Source organism: Leptodactylus fuscus, chromosome 10 (genome assembly GCF_031893055.1).
Source record: "Leptodactylus fuscus isolate aLepFus1 chromosome 10, aLepFus1.hap2, whole genome shotgun sequence".
Lineage (NCBI taxonomy): Eukaryota > Metazoa > Chordata > Amphibia > Anura > Leptodactylidae > Leptodactylus > Leptodactylus fuscus.
In genome coordinates this window covers 88,752,053-88,769,753 of record NC_134274.1, presented here as the reverse complement: position 1 = coordinate 88,769,753, position 17,701 = coordinate 88,752,053, and the positions used below count along the sequence as shown (strand labels likewise).

Here is a 17,701-nt window from a genome sequence, read left to right as displayed (position 1 = left end):
CTATGATGGGGAGGGGTTACAGAAATGATTGCAAAAATTTGATACCCCACCCCCTCTCCCCCGTGTGAGTCTAGCTTATCCCACCCACTTTAGCGCCTTCCCTGAATACTGACCCCAACTCATTCAGCCCCCACCCCCTCCGCAGGTAAGACTAGTACTATACAGTGGTGAGGGTTCCAGTGAGCTGCTCCTCAGTATGTTCCACAGGATCCCACAATGTGACACCTAATGGGACCATCTATGAACCTCCCAAAAACACTAGGTGACCCAGGACACCGCATGTCTACAGGCTCAGGAACTATGGAATTGCAAATACTGGTCCAAAGGAATCAGGATCTGAGAGTACAAGTGAGGAGGAACAGCATGAGAAACACAATTGGGTCAGTACATCGTTAATGGGGTGACCTAAACAAGGGCAGAGATAGAAGAACTTAGAACAGGATGAAGCAACAGAAGTATCATGGAGTCAATGGAAGTCGAGGGTCTACAGGGCTAATGCTCGGGAGTTAGGGGGAACAAGTGTCTGGGTGGTCGGCCATTGTTTTGTGTACTGGTCAGCAACGAGATCCAAGAAGAGACAACATGGGGGAAGAGGGCAAGTAGATGGACTTGATGGTAACCTGCAGAGATGTGGAGTCTGGTTGAATGTGACGCAACACTTGGTCACCTCTTCTGTTCACGCTGGTGATACGAGTATTGGCCCTCTAAAGCATGACCGATGACCATTCATAGGAGAGATCGTCAGTATCCGATCTGTAGGGGTCCGACACAAGGACCCCACAGAGATCGGCAGTAAAGTGAAGCCGCTCAGCTCCCCTTCAGGTATCAATGGCCGGACCTCAGCTGGAGAAGTCATCAGTAGGAAACGTGTATTAGGGGGTGGCAAGTGGCAAGTGGAGGGGCGTCCATATGGAAAGTCTCATGGTATGGAGATGACTCGAGAGAGAGAAGGTCATCGGTGTTGAGCTGAGTGTGGTCCTCCACATCCATAGCTGGAGACAATACTGAGAGCAAGGTCCAAGGTGGGACAGTCAATGGTGGCTTGGAAGAATCTAATGTCATGGCCGTCTCAGGCTCAGGCCCGCTGTGTCTTTAAGACAGTCCAGCTGAGAGGACTTATAAAATCTGGAAGTAATGAAGGCGCTCACTAGGGAGATGTGGGAAAACGGTCATGCGAGAGGGAACTACTCGCCAGATGGGACGTGAGAAGCGTCCCTCGCCCTGCGGGAGAATGTGGTACATAGTGGAGGGAGACCCCTGGATAAGCCGGGAGCTGGCCTAGACCATGGCTTACACATAACCAACAGGTAGTCCTGGGGGCCAGAAGAGAAATGACAGGAGGGTCACCTGGATCTTACCAGTCCAATGGCCAACTAGTCGTTGGGTGAAACCACTCACTCACCCCAGAGACAGGACTCAGAAGGTGACCCAATTGTCGCCATAGCTGATCTGTAAGGCTCTCCCCAATCTACCAGAGGGGTTGTTACTCCCACGAGAACCCTCCAAGAGGTCTCAGTATTACTTACAGCTTCGCTGCCATGTATGAGATGATATAGGAAGGGGTTAATATCGGCAGGAACTCTCAGTCACATCAAGGGTTAATACATCCCTTAGGAGCCAAGATAAGGGGGGAGGAAGACAAGTGACAAGTAAGGGGGGCATGTTGTGGCGGCACTATGGCCGGTGGGACTGAGCCGTGTCACATTGTCCACGTGCTATCTTATGGCCGGTCTCTATAAGACCCTCCGCTCTGATATGTATACATAGGACCGTTCTCTGTATCAGGCCTCGTGTCTTGTGTTATTACTTATTCCTGTGGTGGCCACTAGAGGGCGCTGCCACATCGGAGAAGGGTTAGTCCTGCGCTGGAACATTGTGACGACTCTGCAGCTGTGCGTGGCTTTCACATGGTGTAGCGGCTCTGACCCTGGCGGTATCACACATTATAAGGGGGGGTCGGCAGTCACTTACCAGGTTGTATCTTCGATCCTTTGGGCTGATCATGTGATATGTTCTTGGTACTGTCATTGGTAATGGGCGATGCCTGGTGGGCCGGGGTATACAGGAGATCACGTGTAGTATAGGTATACGCCATGACTAGGGACGAAACATGTCAGAGGGGTCTCCGACGGTGCTAATAATGGGGCGACCCTGATGGCATTGTTACTGGGGGCCACTCGGCACTACTAATGGGGTTCATCCGAAGGTCCTACTGATGGTCAATATGAAATCCAGATGGTCGCACTGGTTTGTGTTCATGAGATAATCCCTATGATGTGGGCACCATGAGGGCAGTCTGATGGCACCATTAATGTGGGCACCATGAGGGCAGTCTGATGGCACCATTATTGTGGGCACCATGAGGGCAGTCTGATGACACCATTACTGTGGGCACCATGAGGGCAGTCTGATGACACCATTACTGTGGGCACCATGAGGGCAGTCTGATGGCACCATTAATGTGGGCACCATGAGGGCAGTCTGATGACACCATTACTGTGGGCACCATGAGGGCAGTCTGATGACACCATTAATGTGGGCACCATGAGGGCAGTCTGATGACACCATTAATGTGGGCACCATGAGGGCAGTCTGATGACACCATTAATGTGGGCACCATGAGGGCAGTCTGATGGCACCATTAATGTGGGCACCATGAGGGCAGTCTGATGGCACCATTATTGTGGGCACCATGAGGGCAGTCTGATGACACCATTACTGTGGGCACCATGAGGGCAGTCTGATGACACCATTAATGTGGGCACCATGAGGGCAGTCTGATGACACCATTAATGTGGGCACCATGAGGGCAGTCTGATGACACCATTAATGTGGGCACCATGAGGGCAGTCTGATGACACCATTACTGTGGGCACCATGAGGGCAGTCTGATGACACCATTACTGTGGGCACCATGAGGGCAGTCTGATGACACCATTAATGTGGGCACCATGAGGGCAGTCTGATGACACCATTACTGTGGGCACCATGAGGGCAGTCTGATGACACCATTAATGTGGGCACCATGAGGGCAGTCTGATGACACCATTAATGTGGGCACCATGAGGGCAGTCTGATGACACCATTAATGTGGGCACCATGAGGGCAGTCTGATGACACCATTAATGTGGGCACCATGAGGGCAGTCTGATGACACCATTACTGTGGGCACCATGAGGGCAGTCTGATGACACCATTACTGTGGGCACCATGAGGGCAGTCTGATGACACCATTAATGTGGGCACCATGAGGGCAGTCTGATGACACCATTAATGTGGGCACCATGAGGGCAGTCTGATGACACCATTAATGTGGGCACCATGAGGGCAGTCTGATGACACCATTAATGTGGGCACCATGAGGGCAGTCTGATGACACCATTAATGTGGGCACCATGAGGGCAGTCTGATGACACCATTAATGTGGGCACCATGAGGGCAGTCTGATGACACCATTACTGTGGGCACCATGAGGGCAGTCTGATGACACCATTACTGTGGGCACCATGAGGGCAGTCTGATGACACCATTACTGTGGGCACCATGAGGGCAGTCTGATGACACCATTACTGTGGGCACCATGAGGGCAGTCTGATGACACCATTAATGTGGGCACCATGAGGGCAGTCTGATGACACCATTAATGTGGGCACCATGAGGGCAGTCTGATGACACCATTAATGTGGGCACCATGAGGGCAGTCTGATGACACCATTACTGTGGGCACCATGAGGGCAGTCTGATGACACCATTAATGTGGGCACCATGAGGGCAGTCTGATGACACCATTAATGTGGGCACCATGAGGGCAGTCTGATGACACCATTACTGTGGGCACCATGAGGGCAGTCTGATGACACCATTAATGTGGGCACCATGAGGGCAGTCTGATGACACCATTACTGTGGGCACCATGAGGGCAGTCTGATGGAACCATTAATGTGGGCACCATGAGGGCAGTCTGATGACACCATTACTGTGGGCACCATGAGGGCAGTCTGATGACACCATTAATGTGGGCACCATGAGGGCAGTCTGATGACACCATTAATGTGGGCACCATGAGGGCAGTCTGATGACACCATTAATGTGGGCACCATGAGGGCAGTCTGATGACACCATTAATGTGGGCACCATGAGGGCAGTCTGATGACACCATTACTGTGGGCACCATGAGGGCAGTCTGATGACACCATTAATGTGGGCACCATGAGGGCAGTCTGATGACACCATTAATGTGGGCACCATGAGGGCAGTCTGATGACACCATTACTGTGGGCACCATGAGGGCAGTCTGATGGAACCATTAATGTGGGCACCATGAGGGCAGTCTGATGACACCATTACTGTGGGCACCATGAGGGCAGTCTGATGACACCATTAATGTGGGCACCATGAGGGCAGTCTGATGACACCATTAATGTGGGCACCATGAGGGCAGTCTGATGACACCATTACTGTGGGCACCATGAGGGCAGTCTGATGACACCATTACTGTGGGCACCATGAGGGCAGTCTGATGACACCATTAATGTGGGCACCATGAGGGCAGTCTGATGACACCATTAATGTGGGCACCATGAGGGCAGTCTGATGACACCATTAATGTGGGCACCATGAGGGCAGTCTGATGACACCATTACTGTGGGCACCATGAGGGCAGTCTGATGACACCATTAATGTGGGCACCATGAGGGCAGTCTGATGACACCATTACTGTGGGCACCATGAGGGCAGTCTGATGACACCATTACTGTGGGCACCATGAGGGCAGTCTGATGACACCATTACTGTGGGCACCATGAGGGCAGTCTGATGACACCATTACTGTGGGCACCATGAGGGCAGTCTGATGACACCATTACTGTGGGCACCATGAGGGCAGTCTGATGACACCATTACTGTGGGCACCATGAGGGCAGTCTGATGACACCATTAATGTGGGCACCATGAGGGCAGTCTGATGACACCATTACTGTGGGCACCATGAGGGCAGTCTGATGACACCATTACTGTGGGCACCATGAGGGCAGTCTGATGACACCATTACTGTGGGCACCATGAGGGCAGTCTGATGACACCATTAATGTGGGCACCATGAGGGCAGTCTGATGACACCATTACTGTGGGCACCATGACGTCACTGATGAGGCCAGTCTGATGGGTGAATCTCACATGGAAGATGTCGGGGGCGACTAGGAAAGAAGACCTGAACCCAACGGCAGAGGCGAAGAACGGTTTGAGGGTTTTGTTTTTTTCAGCACCTTCTTTTGGCCTCCAATTATTGTGCCAAAACCTAAAAATGTCATGTCCACCCAAAACCGAAATTTTTGTACAAATGTGTACCTTCTCATCTCTGAATGACACATTTCACTATCGCTTCCGTCAGACTGATGACATCACGACCACGACACAATCTTGTCTCCACCTTTTATTGTAGAATATTCTGTACATTTGTAGATCTGACCTTTTAAAAATTTATAGAATTTTATTTTTTACATAATTTGTCATTAAGGAGTTTTTCCAGGAAAAACCATGGCTGACCTATCCTCAGGGTCCATCATCGATGTAAAATGGGGGAGTCCTGGGACCAACCAGCAGAACAGAATAGCGATGAAGTGTCACCTAACATAGGGCTCAATTCACCCCATCACAGCGCCCCCTCCATATGTATGGCTGTGCCCGGTACAGTCCAGCCCCATTCTGCTGATTGCTGGAGGTCCCAGGGGTCAATGCTAAGGACGGGCCATCACGGTCTCCTGGAACTTCTAGATTTCTACATTTGCCAAGATCTTCCGGATCAGATTTCACTTTACAACATATTTAAAACATTACAAATACATTTAATACATGAAAAATAACACCCAGAAAAGAATCCACCGCCAAGACCCGCAGGAAGAACAATTATATTCTGTTGGTTATAGTACGTTCTCCAAAACACCCGCAAGAAGACTTAGACATCAGATTTCATGGCTGTAAAGGGGTCTTCCCATCCATTGAATAGGCTATAAAAATGTGATCCCTGGGACTTCCACCTTGTGGGATACATGGGGCTCCCTGATCCTCATTCACCAATAGGCAGCAGTCGCCCGTTGTACTGACCTCAATGGAGAGTTGGTTGCCTGTACCGAAGTCTAAGTGGTTGTTAAAGAACTATTTGGCCGTGGCCTCCTGTCCATTGGAGTCAATGCATCAAGCCCTGTAGTCAGGTACTCAGGGGACCTTCACCCTCCCAACAGGTGAAGGTCCCAGAGGCCGTAAGGTATTGAGATGGAAATACCCCTTTACCACATTGGGTGTCCGGGGCGCTTTGGACCTGGGTGCTATCTTTTAATTTTTGAATGGGTGCAAAATACATTAACAGAAGGAAAGATGATCCCATTTACTATGTTCTTTTTCTTTTCCGATATTTTTGTTCCCACCGATCCTACGTCATGGACGACCATATCGTTCACTGGAACTCTCCAGTCAGATAACTCAATGGATATCCTGGAGAATCCAGCCCAAGCACGGAGCAAGCCCCTAGAAGTCTTTCCCGGGCCCCCTTCTGGCTCTCCCCCTGACAGGCCACATTGCCGTACGGTTCCTGATCTGGGCCGTGCACCGGACTACCCTCCAGACGGTTGAATCGGATGTAGCCAGCGTTATGCAGCTCAGACAACCTCTGGGGGTTTGCTGTGCTAGCTAAAGCCTTCTCGTGGGATTCACCAGTGCACATAACCCCAACGAGAACGGCACTTTCCTGGGCACCCTTCTCTGGCAACGCGGGCTCCAGACCACAAGACAGTGTTAGGGCGACCAGCACTAGGTCAGTGCCATAGATATGGCGAATCCAATCACGCAGATAAAATCCACCCATTCGAGGGTTGATCTCCAGCAACCGCGGGCCGCAGTCAGTCATTTTGAGTTCAACATTGAAGACCCCCGGGTACAAACCTAGCGATTTACAACTACGTAAAGCGGCCTGCACCAACTGACAGCGGCGTTCTTGACTAAGTCGGGATGGAAGGGCTGCTGCGGTTTCAGTGAAACCAGGGAGTAAGGTTGGCCCATTGTCCGATACGTATGCCGCCAAAAGACGCCCATTAAAACCCAAGACCAGATCCACGTCGTGCTCAGAGCCGGTGATGTACTCGGCCAGGAGCGGGGGAGGGGTCTGGGTTGGAACCTTTTTCGGTTCAGTAAGGTCAGCACTGCTTATTCCGTTAGATAACGCCATTTCTGGCTCGCCACCGCCCCCAATTCTTGGCTTACAACCTTCTTCATTATGATAGACGCCATCTACATCTATGACAGAGTTTTCGGCATTTTTTACAAGCTTACAAGCTTCGAGGTCTACCCCCATCTTTCTCACAAACTTTCTGCACTCCTCTGCATCCTTGACTAACCTCACCCCAACAGCCCCTGCTCCCGATTCTGGCTTTATAACCAATGGGTAGGTGAGGATTGCCTCGGCTGCCTCTACCCCGCCTGTCCCAGGACCTAAAGGAAAGCAGGGCACCGCGAAGGCCCCAGAGTATGGAAATGGTGGAGATGGAGCCGTCATGTTGAGGAGACACAACTGGGTTTGAGTCTTGCGCTTGGCGAGTCTCACTGCACTTGGGGGTGCACCAGGAAGACCCAACATACGACACAATATAGAAGCGAGGATGGTGCACTCATCCCAAAACGCCATGCAACCAGAAAAATGGATGCCTCGCTCCCTGACTATAGACAAGATGTTCTGCGCGTGCTCCTCATCGTCACAAGAGCGGTCATCATAATCGTAATGGATGAAGGAGGTGACGAGCGATGAGGCAAAATGTCCCGGGTCTGACTCCACCAAATGGATCTGTCGAGAGAGAAATCGGTGGAAATTACACTACAGTTATACAACTTGTGGGACCACAAGCAAAATCTGTTACGGGGCCCTGGTGGGAAGGTCTCCAACTTGGGATAATAGTGCCGAGTGAGTTCCACCCCTGACTATGCCCTGGACAGTCAGTTCCACCCCTGACTATGCCTTGGACAGTCAGTCCCACCCCTGACTATGCCTTGGACAGTCAGTTCCACCCCTGACTACGCCTTGGACAGTCAGTTCCACCCCTGACTACGCCTTGGACAGTCAGTTCCACCCCTGACTATGCTCTGGACAGTCAGTTCCACCCCTGACTATGCCTTGGACAGTCAGTTCCACCCCTGACTATGCCTTGGACAGTCAGTTCCACCCCTGACTACGCCTTGGACAGTCAGTTCCACCCCTGACTACGCCTTGGACAGTCAGTTCCACCCCTGACTATGCTCTGGACAGTCAGTTCCACCCCTGACTATGCCTTGGACAGTCAGTTCCACCCCTGACTATGCCTTGGACAGTCAGTTCCACCCCTGACTACGCCTTGGACAGTCAGTTCCACCCCTGACTACGCCTTGGACAGTCAGTTCCACCCCTGACTACGCCTTGGACAGTCAGTTCCACCCCTGACTATGCTCTGGACAGTCAGTTCCACCCCTGACTATGCCTTGGACAGTCAGTTCCACCCCTGACTATGCCTTGGACAGTCAGTTCCACCCCTGACTATGCCTTGGACAGTCAGTTCCACCCCTGACTACGCCTTGGACAGTCAGTTCCACCCCTCACTACGCCCTGGACAGTCAGTTCCACCCCTGACAACGCCTTGGACAGTCAGTTCCACCCCTGACTATGCCCTGGACAGTCAGTTCCACCCCTGACTATGCCCTGGACAGTAAGTTCCACCCCTGACTATGCCCTGGACAGTAAGTTCCACCCCTGACTATGCCCTGGACAGTAAGTTCCACCCCTGACTATGCCCTGGACAGTCAGTTCCACCCCTGACTACGCCCTGGACAGTAAGTTCCACCCCTGACTACGCCCTGGACAGTCAGTTCCACCCCTGACAGTAAGTTCCACCCCTGACTATGCCCTGGACAGTCAGTTCCACCCCTGACTACGCCCTGGACAGTCAGTTCCACCCCTGACTATGCCGTGGACAGTCAGTTCCACCGTGGACAGTCAGTTCCACCCCTGACTACGCCCTGGACAGTCAGTTCCACCCCTGACTATGCCGTGGACAGTCAGTTCCACCGTGGACAGTCAGTTCCACCCCTGACTATGCCGTGGACAGTCAGTTCCACCGTGGACAGTCAGTTCCACCCATGACTACGCCTTGGACAGTCAGTTCCACCTCTAACTACGCCCTGGACCTTGTATGCCACACACTTTCTGGTCAGGACAAGTTATGACTGCTCCTAAATATTAGGAATGATCCCAGCAAGCTCTGCAGAGTTGGCCAGTTTGGTTTTCCTTCACTAACAGCAATGCTTCACTCCATCTGGCCACCTACCAGGTCTACTTTGATCTTTCCTTTGGGCAACCCTATACTGACACCCGGTGTCCAAGTCTAAATGTCCTCAAACTCCCCCCATCTATATCTTTGACAGGGCGACCTTCTGGGCCTCTCTAAGGCCAGGGGTCAACTGCATCTATTATGATCCTATCACACGGCCTGTGGAAATATTAATAGATGACATCCGTCAGTGCACGGCCTCGCTGACCTCCGGGTCTACATGAGACAGTTACCTTAATCCCATAACTCTGGGCAGCCTGCCAGATGAATTTTTTGCTGATGCCACCAGCACCGATCACCAAAACCTCCTTTCCATCCATCACATACGTCATAGAACGTCTCAGCATGGTTTCCACAAGAGGTTCCGATGCAGAGTCTACGCCGGTGGACTTTCCTGCCGCCAGGCTCCCGAGCACGCACTCATGGACCCCGCAACTTTCCAGACACAGACTGGTAGTAACACCAAGAACAACCGGGGAGATCGTGTAGTCAGCGCAGGTAAGAAGCATATCCACGCCTGGAGACCACGGAGGGAAAGAGAGACGTGATGTGTAACGCAGAATATAAGAGCAAGCAAAAAATATACAGATTATACAGTCACCACTAGGTGGAGCTCATTACATACAGAATATACAGTCACCACTAGGAGGAGCTCACTACATACAGATTATACAGTCACCACTAGGTGGAGCTCATTACATACAGAATATACAGTCACCACTAGGGGGAGCTCACTACATACAGATTATACAGTCACCATTAGGGGGAGCTCACTACATACAGAATATACAGTCACCACTAGACAGAGCTCACTACATACAGATTATACAGCCACCACTAGGGGGAGCTCACTACATAACAGATTATACAGTCACCACTAGGGGGAGCTCACTACATACAGATTATACAGTCACCACTAGGAGGAGCTCACTACATACAGATTATACAGTCACCACTAGAGGGAGCTCACTACATACAGAATATACAGTCACCACTAGGGGGAGCTCACTACATACAGATTATACAGTCACCACTAGGAGGAGCTCACTACATACAGATTATACAGTCACCACTAGGGGGAGCTCACTACATACAGATTATACAGTCACCACTAGGAGGAGCTCACTACATACAGATTATACAGTCACCACTAGGGGGAGCTCACTACATACAGATTATACAGTCACCACTAGGAGGAGCTCACTACATACAGATTATACAGTCACCACTAGGAGGAGCTCACTACATACAGATTATACAGTCACCACTAGGAGGAGCTCACTACATACAGATTATACAGTCACCACTAGGGGGCGCTCACTACATACAGAATATACAGTCACCACTAGGAGGAGCTCACTACATACAGATTATACAGTCACCACTAGGAGGAGCTCACTACATACAGATTATACAGTCACCACTAGGAGGAGCTCACTACATACAGATTATAAGGTCACCACTAGGGGGAGCTCACTACATACAGATTATACAGTCACCACTAGGGGGAGCTCACTACATACAGATTATACAGTCACCACTAGGAGGAGCTCACTACATACAGATTATACAGTCACCACTAGGAGGAGCTCACTACATACAGATTATACAGTCACCACTAGGGGGAGCTCACTGCATACAGATTATACAGTCACCACTAGGGGGAGCTCACTACATACAGATTATATAGTCACCACTAGGGGGAGCTCACTACATACAGATTATATAGTCACCACTAGAGGGAGCTCACTACACACAGATTATACAGTCACCACTAGGGGGAGCTCACTACATACAGATTATACAGTCACCACTAGGGGGAGCTCACTACATACAGATTATACAGTCACCACTAGGAGGAGCTCACTACATACAGATTATACAGTCACCACTAGAGGAAGCTCACTACATACAGATTATACAGTCACCACTAGGGGGAGCTCACTACATACAGATTATACAGTCACCACTAGGAGGAGCTCACTACATACAGATTATACAGTCACCACTAGGAGGAGCTCACTACATACAGATTATACAGTCACCACTAGGAGGAGCTCACTACATACAGATTATACAGTCACCACTAGGGGGCGCTCACTACATACAGAATATACAGTCACCACTAGGAGGAGCTCACTACATACAGATTATACAGTCACCACTAGGAGGAGCTCACTACATACAGATTATACAGTCACCACTAGAGGAAGCTCACTACATACAGATTATACAGTCACCACTAGGGCGAGCTCACTGCATACAGATTATACAGTCACCACTAGAGGGAGCTCACTACACACAGATTATACAGTCACCACTAGGGGGAGCTCACTACATACAGATTATACAGTCACCACTAGGAGGAGCTCACTACATACAGATTATACAGTCATCAATAGGAGGAGCTCACTACATACAGATTATACAGTCACCACTAGAGGGAGCTCACTACACACAGATTATACAGTCACCACTAGGGGGAGCTCACTACATACAGATTATACAGTCACCACTAGGGGGAGCTAACTACATACAGATTATACAGTCATTACTAGGGGGAGCTCACTACATACAGATTATACAGTCACCACTAGGAGGAGCTCACTACATACAGATTATACAGTCACCACTAGGAGGAGCTCACTACATACAGATTATACAGTCACCACTAGAGGGAGCTTACTACATACAGATTATACAGTCACCACTAGGAGGAGCTCACTACATACAGATTATACAGTCACCACTAGGAGGAGCTCACTACATACAGATTATACAGTCACCACTAGGGGGAGCTCACTACATACAGATCATACAGTCACCACTAGGAGGAGCTCACTACATACAGATTATACAGTCACCACTAGGAGGAGCTCACTACATACAGATTATACAGTCACCACTAGGAGGAGCTCACTACATACAGATTATACAGTCACCACTAGAGGGAGCTCAATACATATAGAGTATACAGTCACCACTAGGAGGAGCTCACTACATACAGGTTATACAGTCACCACTAGGGGGAGCTTACTACATACAGATTATACAGTCACCACTAGGAGGAGCTCACTACATACAGATTATACAGTCACCACTAGAGGGAGCTCACTACATACAGATTATACAGTCACCACTAGGGGGAGCTCACTACATACAGATTATACAGTCACCATTAGGGGGAGCTCACTACATACAGATTATACAGTCACCACTAGGGGGAGCTCACTATATACAGATTATACAGTCACCACTAGGAGGAGCTCACTACATACAGATTATACAGTCACCACTAGGGGAGCTCACTACATACAGATTATACAGTCACCACTAGGGGGAGCTCACTACATACAGATTATACAGTCACCATTAGAGGGAGCTCACTACATACAGTTTATACAGTCACCACTAGGAGGAGCTCACTACATACAGATTATACAGTCACCACTAGGGGGAGCTCACTACATACAGATTATACAGTCACCACTAGGAGGAGCTCACTACATACAGGTTATACAGTCACCACTAGGGGGAGCTCACTACATACAGATTATACAGTCACCACTAGGGGGAGCTCACTACATACAGATTATACAGTCACCACTAGGGGGAGCTCACTACATACAGATTATACAGTCACCACTAGGAGGAGCTCACTACATACAGATTATACAGTCACCACTAGGGGGAGCTCACTACATACAGATTATACAGTCACCACTAGGAGGAGCTCACTACATACAGATTATACAGTCACCACTAGAGAGAGCTCACTACATACAGATTATACAGTCACCACTAGGAGGAGCTCACTACATACAGATTATACAGTCACCACTAGGGGGAGCTCACTACATACAGATTATACAGTCACCACAAGAGGGAGCTCACTACATACAGATTATACAGTCACCACTAGGGGGAGCTCACTACATACAGATTATACAGTCACCACTAGGGGGAGCTCACTACATACAGATTATACAGTCACCACTAGGGGGAGCTCACTACATACAGATTATACAGTCACCACTAGGAGGAGCTCACTACATACAGGTTATACAGTCACCACTAGGGGGAGCTCACTACATACAGATTATACAGTCACCACTAGGAGGAGCTCACTACATACAGATTATACAGTCACCACTAGGGGGAGCTCACTACATACAGATTATACAGTCACCACTAGGGGGAGCTCACTACATACAGATTATACAGTCACCACTAGAGGGAGCTCACTACATACAGATTATACAGTCACTACTAGAGGGAGCTCACTACATACAGATTATACAGTCACCACTAGGGGGAGCTCACTACATACAGATTATACAGTCACCACTAGGAGGAGCTCACTACATACAGATTATAAGGTCACCACTAGGGGGAGCTCACTACATACAGATTATACAGTCACCACTAGGGGGAGCTCACTACATACAGATTATACAGTCACCACTAGGAGGAGCTCACTACATACAGATTATACAGTCACCACTAGGAGGAGCTCACTACATACAGATTATACAGTCACCACTAGGGGGAGCTCACTGCATACAGATTATACAGTCACCACTAGGGGGAGCTCACTACATACAGATTATATAGTCACCACTAGGGGGAGCTCACTACATACAGATTATATAGTCACCACTAGAGGGAGCTCACTACACACAGATTATACAGTCACCACTAGGGGGAGCTCACTACATACAGATTATACAGTCACCACTAGGGGGAGCTCACTACATACAGATTATACAGTCACCACTAGGAGGAGCTCACTACATACAGATTATACAGTCACCACTAGAGGAAGCTCACTACATACAGATTATACAGTCACCACTAGGGGGAGCTCACTACATACAGATTATACAGTCACCACTAGGAGGAGCTCACTACATACAGATTATACAGTCACCACTAGGAGGAGCTCACTACATACAGATTATACAGTCACCACTAGGAGGAGCTCACTACATACAGATTATACAGTCACCACTAGGGGGCGCTCACTACATACAGAATATACAGTCACCACTAGGAGGAGCTCACTACATACAGATTATACAGTCACCACTAGGAGGAGCTCACTACATACAGATTATACAGTCACCACTAGAGGAAGCTCACTACATACAGATTATACAGTCACCACTAGGGCGAGCTCACTGCATACAGATTATACAGTCACCACTAGAGGGAGCTCACTACACACAGATTATACAGTCACCACTAGGGGGAGCTCACTACATACAGATTATACAGTCACCACTAGGAGGAGCTCACTACATACAGATTATACAGTCATCAATAGGAGGAGCTCACTACATACAGATTATACAGTCACCACTAGAGGGAGCTCACTACACACAGATTATACAGTCACCACTAGGGGGAGCTCACTACATACAGATTATACAGTCACCACTAGGGGGAGCTAACTACATACAGATTATACAGTCATTACTAGGGGGAGCTCACTACATACAGATTATACAGTCACCACTAGGAGGAGCTCACTACATACAGATTATACAGTCACCACTAGGAGGAGCTCACTACATACAGATTATACAGTCACCACTAGAGGGAGCTTACTACATACAGATTATACAGTCACCACTAGGAGGAGCTCACTACATACAGATTATACAGTCACCACTAGGAGGAGCTCACTACATACAGATTATACAGTCACCACTAGGGGGAGCTCACTACATACAGATCATACAGTCACCACTAGGAGGAGCTCACTACATACAGATTATACAGTCACCACTAGGAGGAGCTCACTACATACAGATTATACAGTCACCACTAGGAGGAGCTCACTACATACAGATTATACAGTCACCACTAGAGGGAGCTCAATACATATAGAGTATACAGTCACCACTAGGAGGAGCTCACTACATACAGGTTATACAGTCACCACTAGGGGGAGCTTACTACATACAGATTATACAGTCACCACTAGGAGGAGCTCACTACATACAGATTATACAGTCACCACTAGAGGGAGCTCACTACATACAGATTATACAGTCACCACTAGGGGGAGCTCACTACATACAGATTATACAGTCACCATTAGGGGGAGCTCACTACATACAGATTATACAGTCACCACTAGGGGGAGCTCACTATATACAGATTATACAGTCACCACTAGGAGGAGCTCACTACATACAGATTATACAGTCACCACTAGGGGAGCTCACTACATACAGATTATACAGTCACCACTAGGGGGAGCTCACTACATACAGATTATACAGTCACCATTAGAGGGAGCTCACTACATACAGTTTATACAGTCACCACTAGGAGGAGCTCACTACATACAGATTATACAGTCACCACTAGGGGGAGCTCACTACATACAGATTATACAGTCACCACTAGGAGGAGCTCACTACATACAGGTTATACAGTCACCACTAGGGGGAGCTCACTACATACAGATTATACAGTCACCACTAGGGGGAGCTCACTACATACAGATTATACAGTCACCACTAGGGGGAGCTCACTACATACAGATTATACAGTCACCACTAGGAGGAGCTCACTACATACAGATTATACAGTCACCACTAGGGGGAGCTCACTACATACAGATTATACAGTCACCACTAGGAGGAGCTCACTACATACAGATTATACAGTCACCACTAGAGAGAGCTCACTACATACAGATTATACAGTCACCACTAGGAGGAGCTCACTACATACAGATTATACAGTCACCACTAGGGGGAGCTCACTACATACAGATTATACAGTCACCACAAGAGGGAGCTCACTACATACAGATTATACAGTCACCACTAGGGGGAGCTCACTACATACAGATTATACAGTCACCACTAGGGGGAGCTCACTACATACAGATTATACAGTCACCACTAGGGGGAGCTCACTACATACAGATTATACAGTCACCACTAGGAGGAGCTCACTACATACAGGTTATACAGTCACCACTAGGGGGAGCTCACTACATACAGATTATACAGTCACCACTAGGAGGAGCTCACTACATACAGATTATACAGTCACCACTAGGGGGAGCTCACTACATACAGATTATACAGTCACCACTAGGGGGAGCTCACTACATACAGATTATACAGTCACCACTAGAGGGAGCTCACTACATACAGATTATACAGTCACTACTAGAGGGAGCTCACTACATACAGATTATACAGTCACCACTAGGGGGAGCTCACTACATACAGATTATACAGTCACCACTAGGGGGAGCTCACTACATACAGATTATACAGTCACCACTAGGGGGAGCTCACTACATACAGATTATACAGTCACCACTAGGAGGAGCTCACTACATACAGATTATACAGTCACCACTAGGGGGAGCTCACTACATACAGATTATACAGTCACCACTAGGAGGAGCTCACTACATACAGGTTATACAGTCACCACTAGGAGGAGCTCACTACATACAGATTATACAGTCACCACTAGGGGGAGCTCACTACATACAGATTATACAGTCACCACTAGGAGGAGCTCACTACATACAGATTATACAGTCACCACTAGGAGGAGCTCACTACATACAGATTATACAGTCACCACTAGGGGAGCTCACTACATACAGATTATACAGTCACCACTAGGGGGAGCTCACTACATACAGATTATACAGTCACCATTAGAGGGAGCTCACTACACACAGTTTATACAGTCACCACTAGGAGGAGCTCACTACATACAGATTATACAGTCACCACTAGGGGGAGCTCACTACATACAGATTATACAGTCACCACTAGGAGGAGCTCACTACATACAGGTTATACAGTCACCACTAGGGGGAGCTCACTACATACAGATTATACAGTCACCACTAGGGGGAGCTCACTACATACAGATTATACAGTCACCACTAGGGGGAGCTCACTACATACAGATTATACAGTCACCACTAGGAGGAGCTCACTACATACAGATTATACAGTCACCACTAGGGGGAGCTCACTACATACAGATTATACAGTCACCACTAGGAGGAGCTCACTACATACAGATTATACAGTCACCACTAGAGAGAGCTCACTACATACAGATTATACAGTCACCACTAGGAGGAGCTCACTACATACAGATTATACAGTCACCACTAGGGGGAGCTCACTACATACAGATTATACAGTCACCACAAGAGGGAGCTCACTACATACAGATTATACAGTCACCACTAGGGGGAGCTCACTACATACAGATTATACAGTCACCACTAGGGGGAGCTCACTACATACAGATTATACAGTCACCACTAGGGGGAGCTCACTACATACAGATTATACAGT

General features: G+C 48.6%; 1 protein-coding gene across 1 annotated transcript in view; it reads right to left on the bottom strand.

Annotated features, from left to right (window-relative positions):
- Window positions 1–5,425: 5,425 nt before the first annotated feature.
- Window positions 5,426–17,701, bottom strand: part of CARNS1 (carnosine synthase 1) — a 28,323-nt gene continuing 16,047 nt past the window's right edge. Inside the window, exons 9-10 of the mRNA XM_075257595.1 lie at window positions 9,578–9,861; window positions 5,426–7,831 (exon numbers count right to left, since the gene is read on the bottom strand). Of these exons, the coding sequence (XP_075113696.1) occupies window positions 6,452–7,831; window positions 9,578–9,861 (1,664 nt within the window). The 3' untranslated portion in view covers window positions 5,426–6,451. The remainder of the gene's footprint in view (window positions 7,832–9,577; window positions 9,862–17,701) is intronic.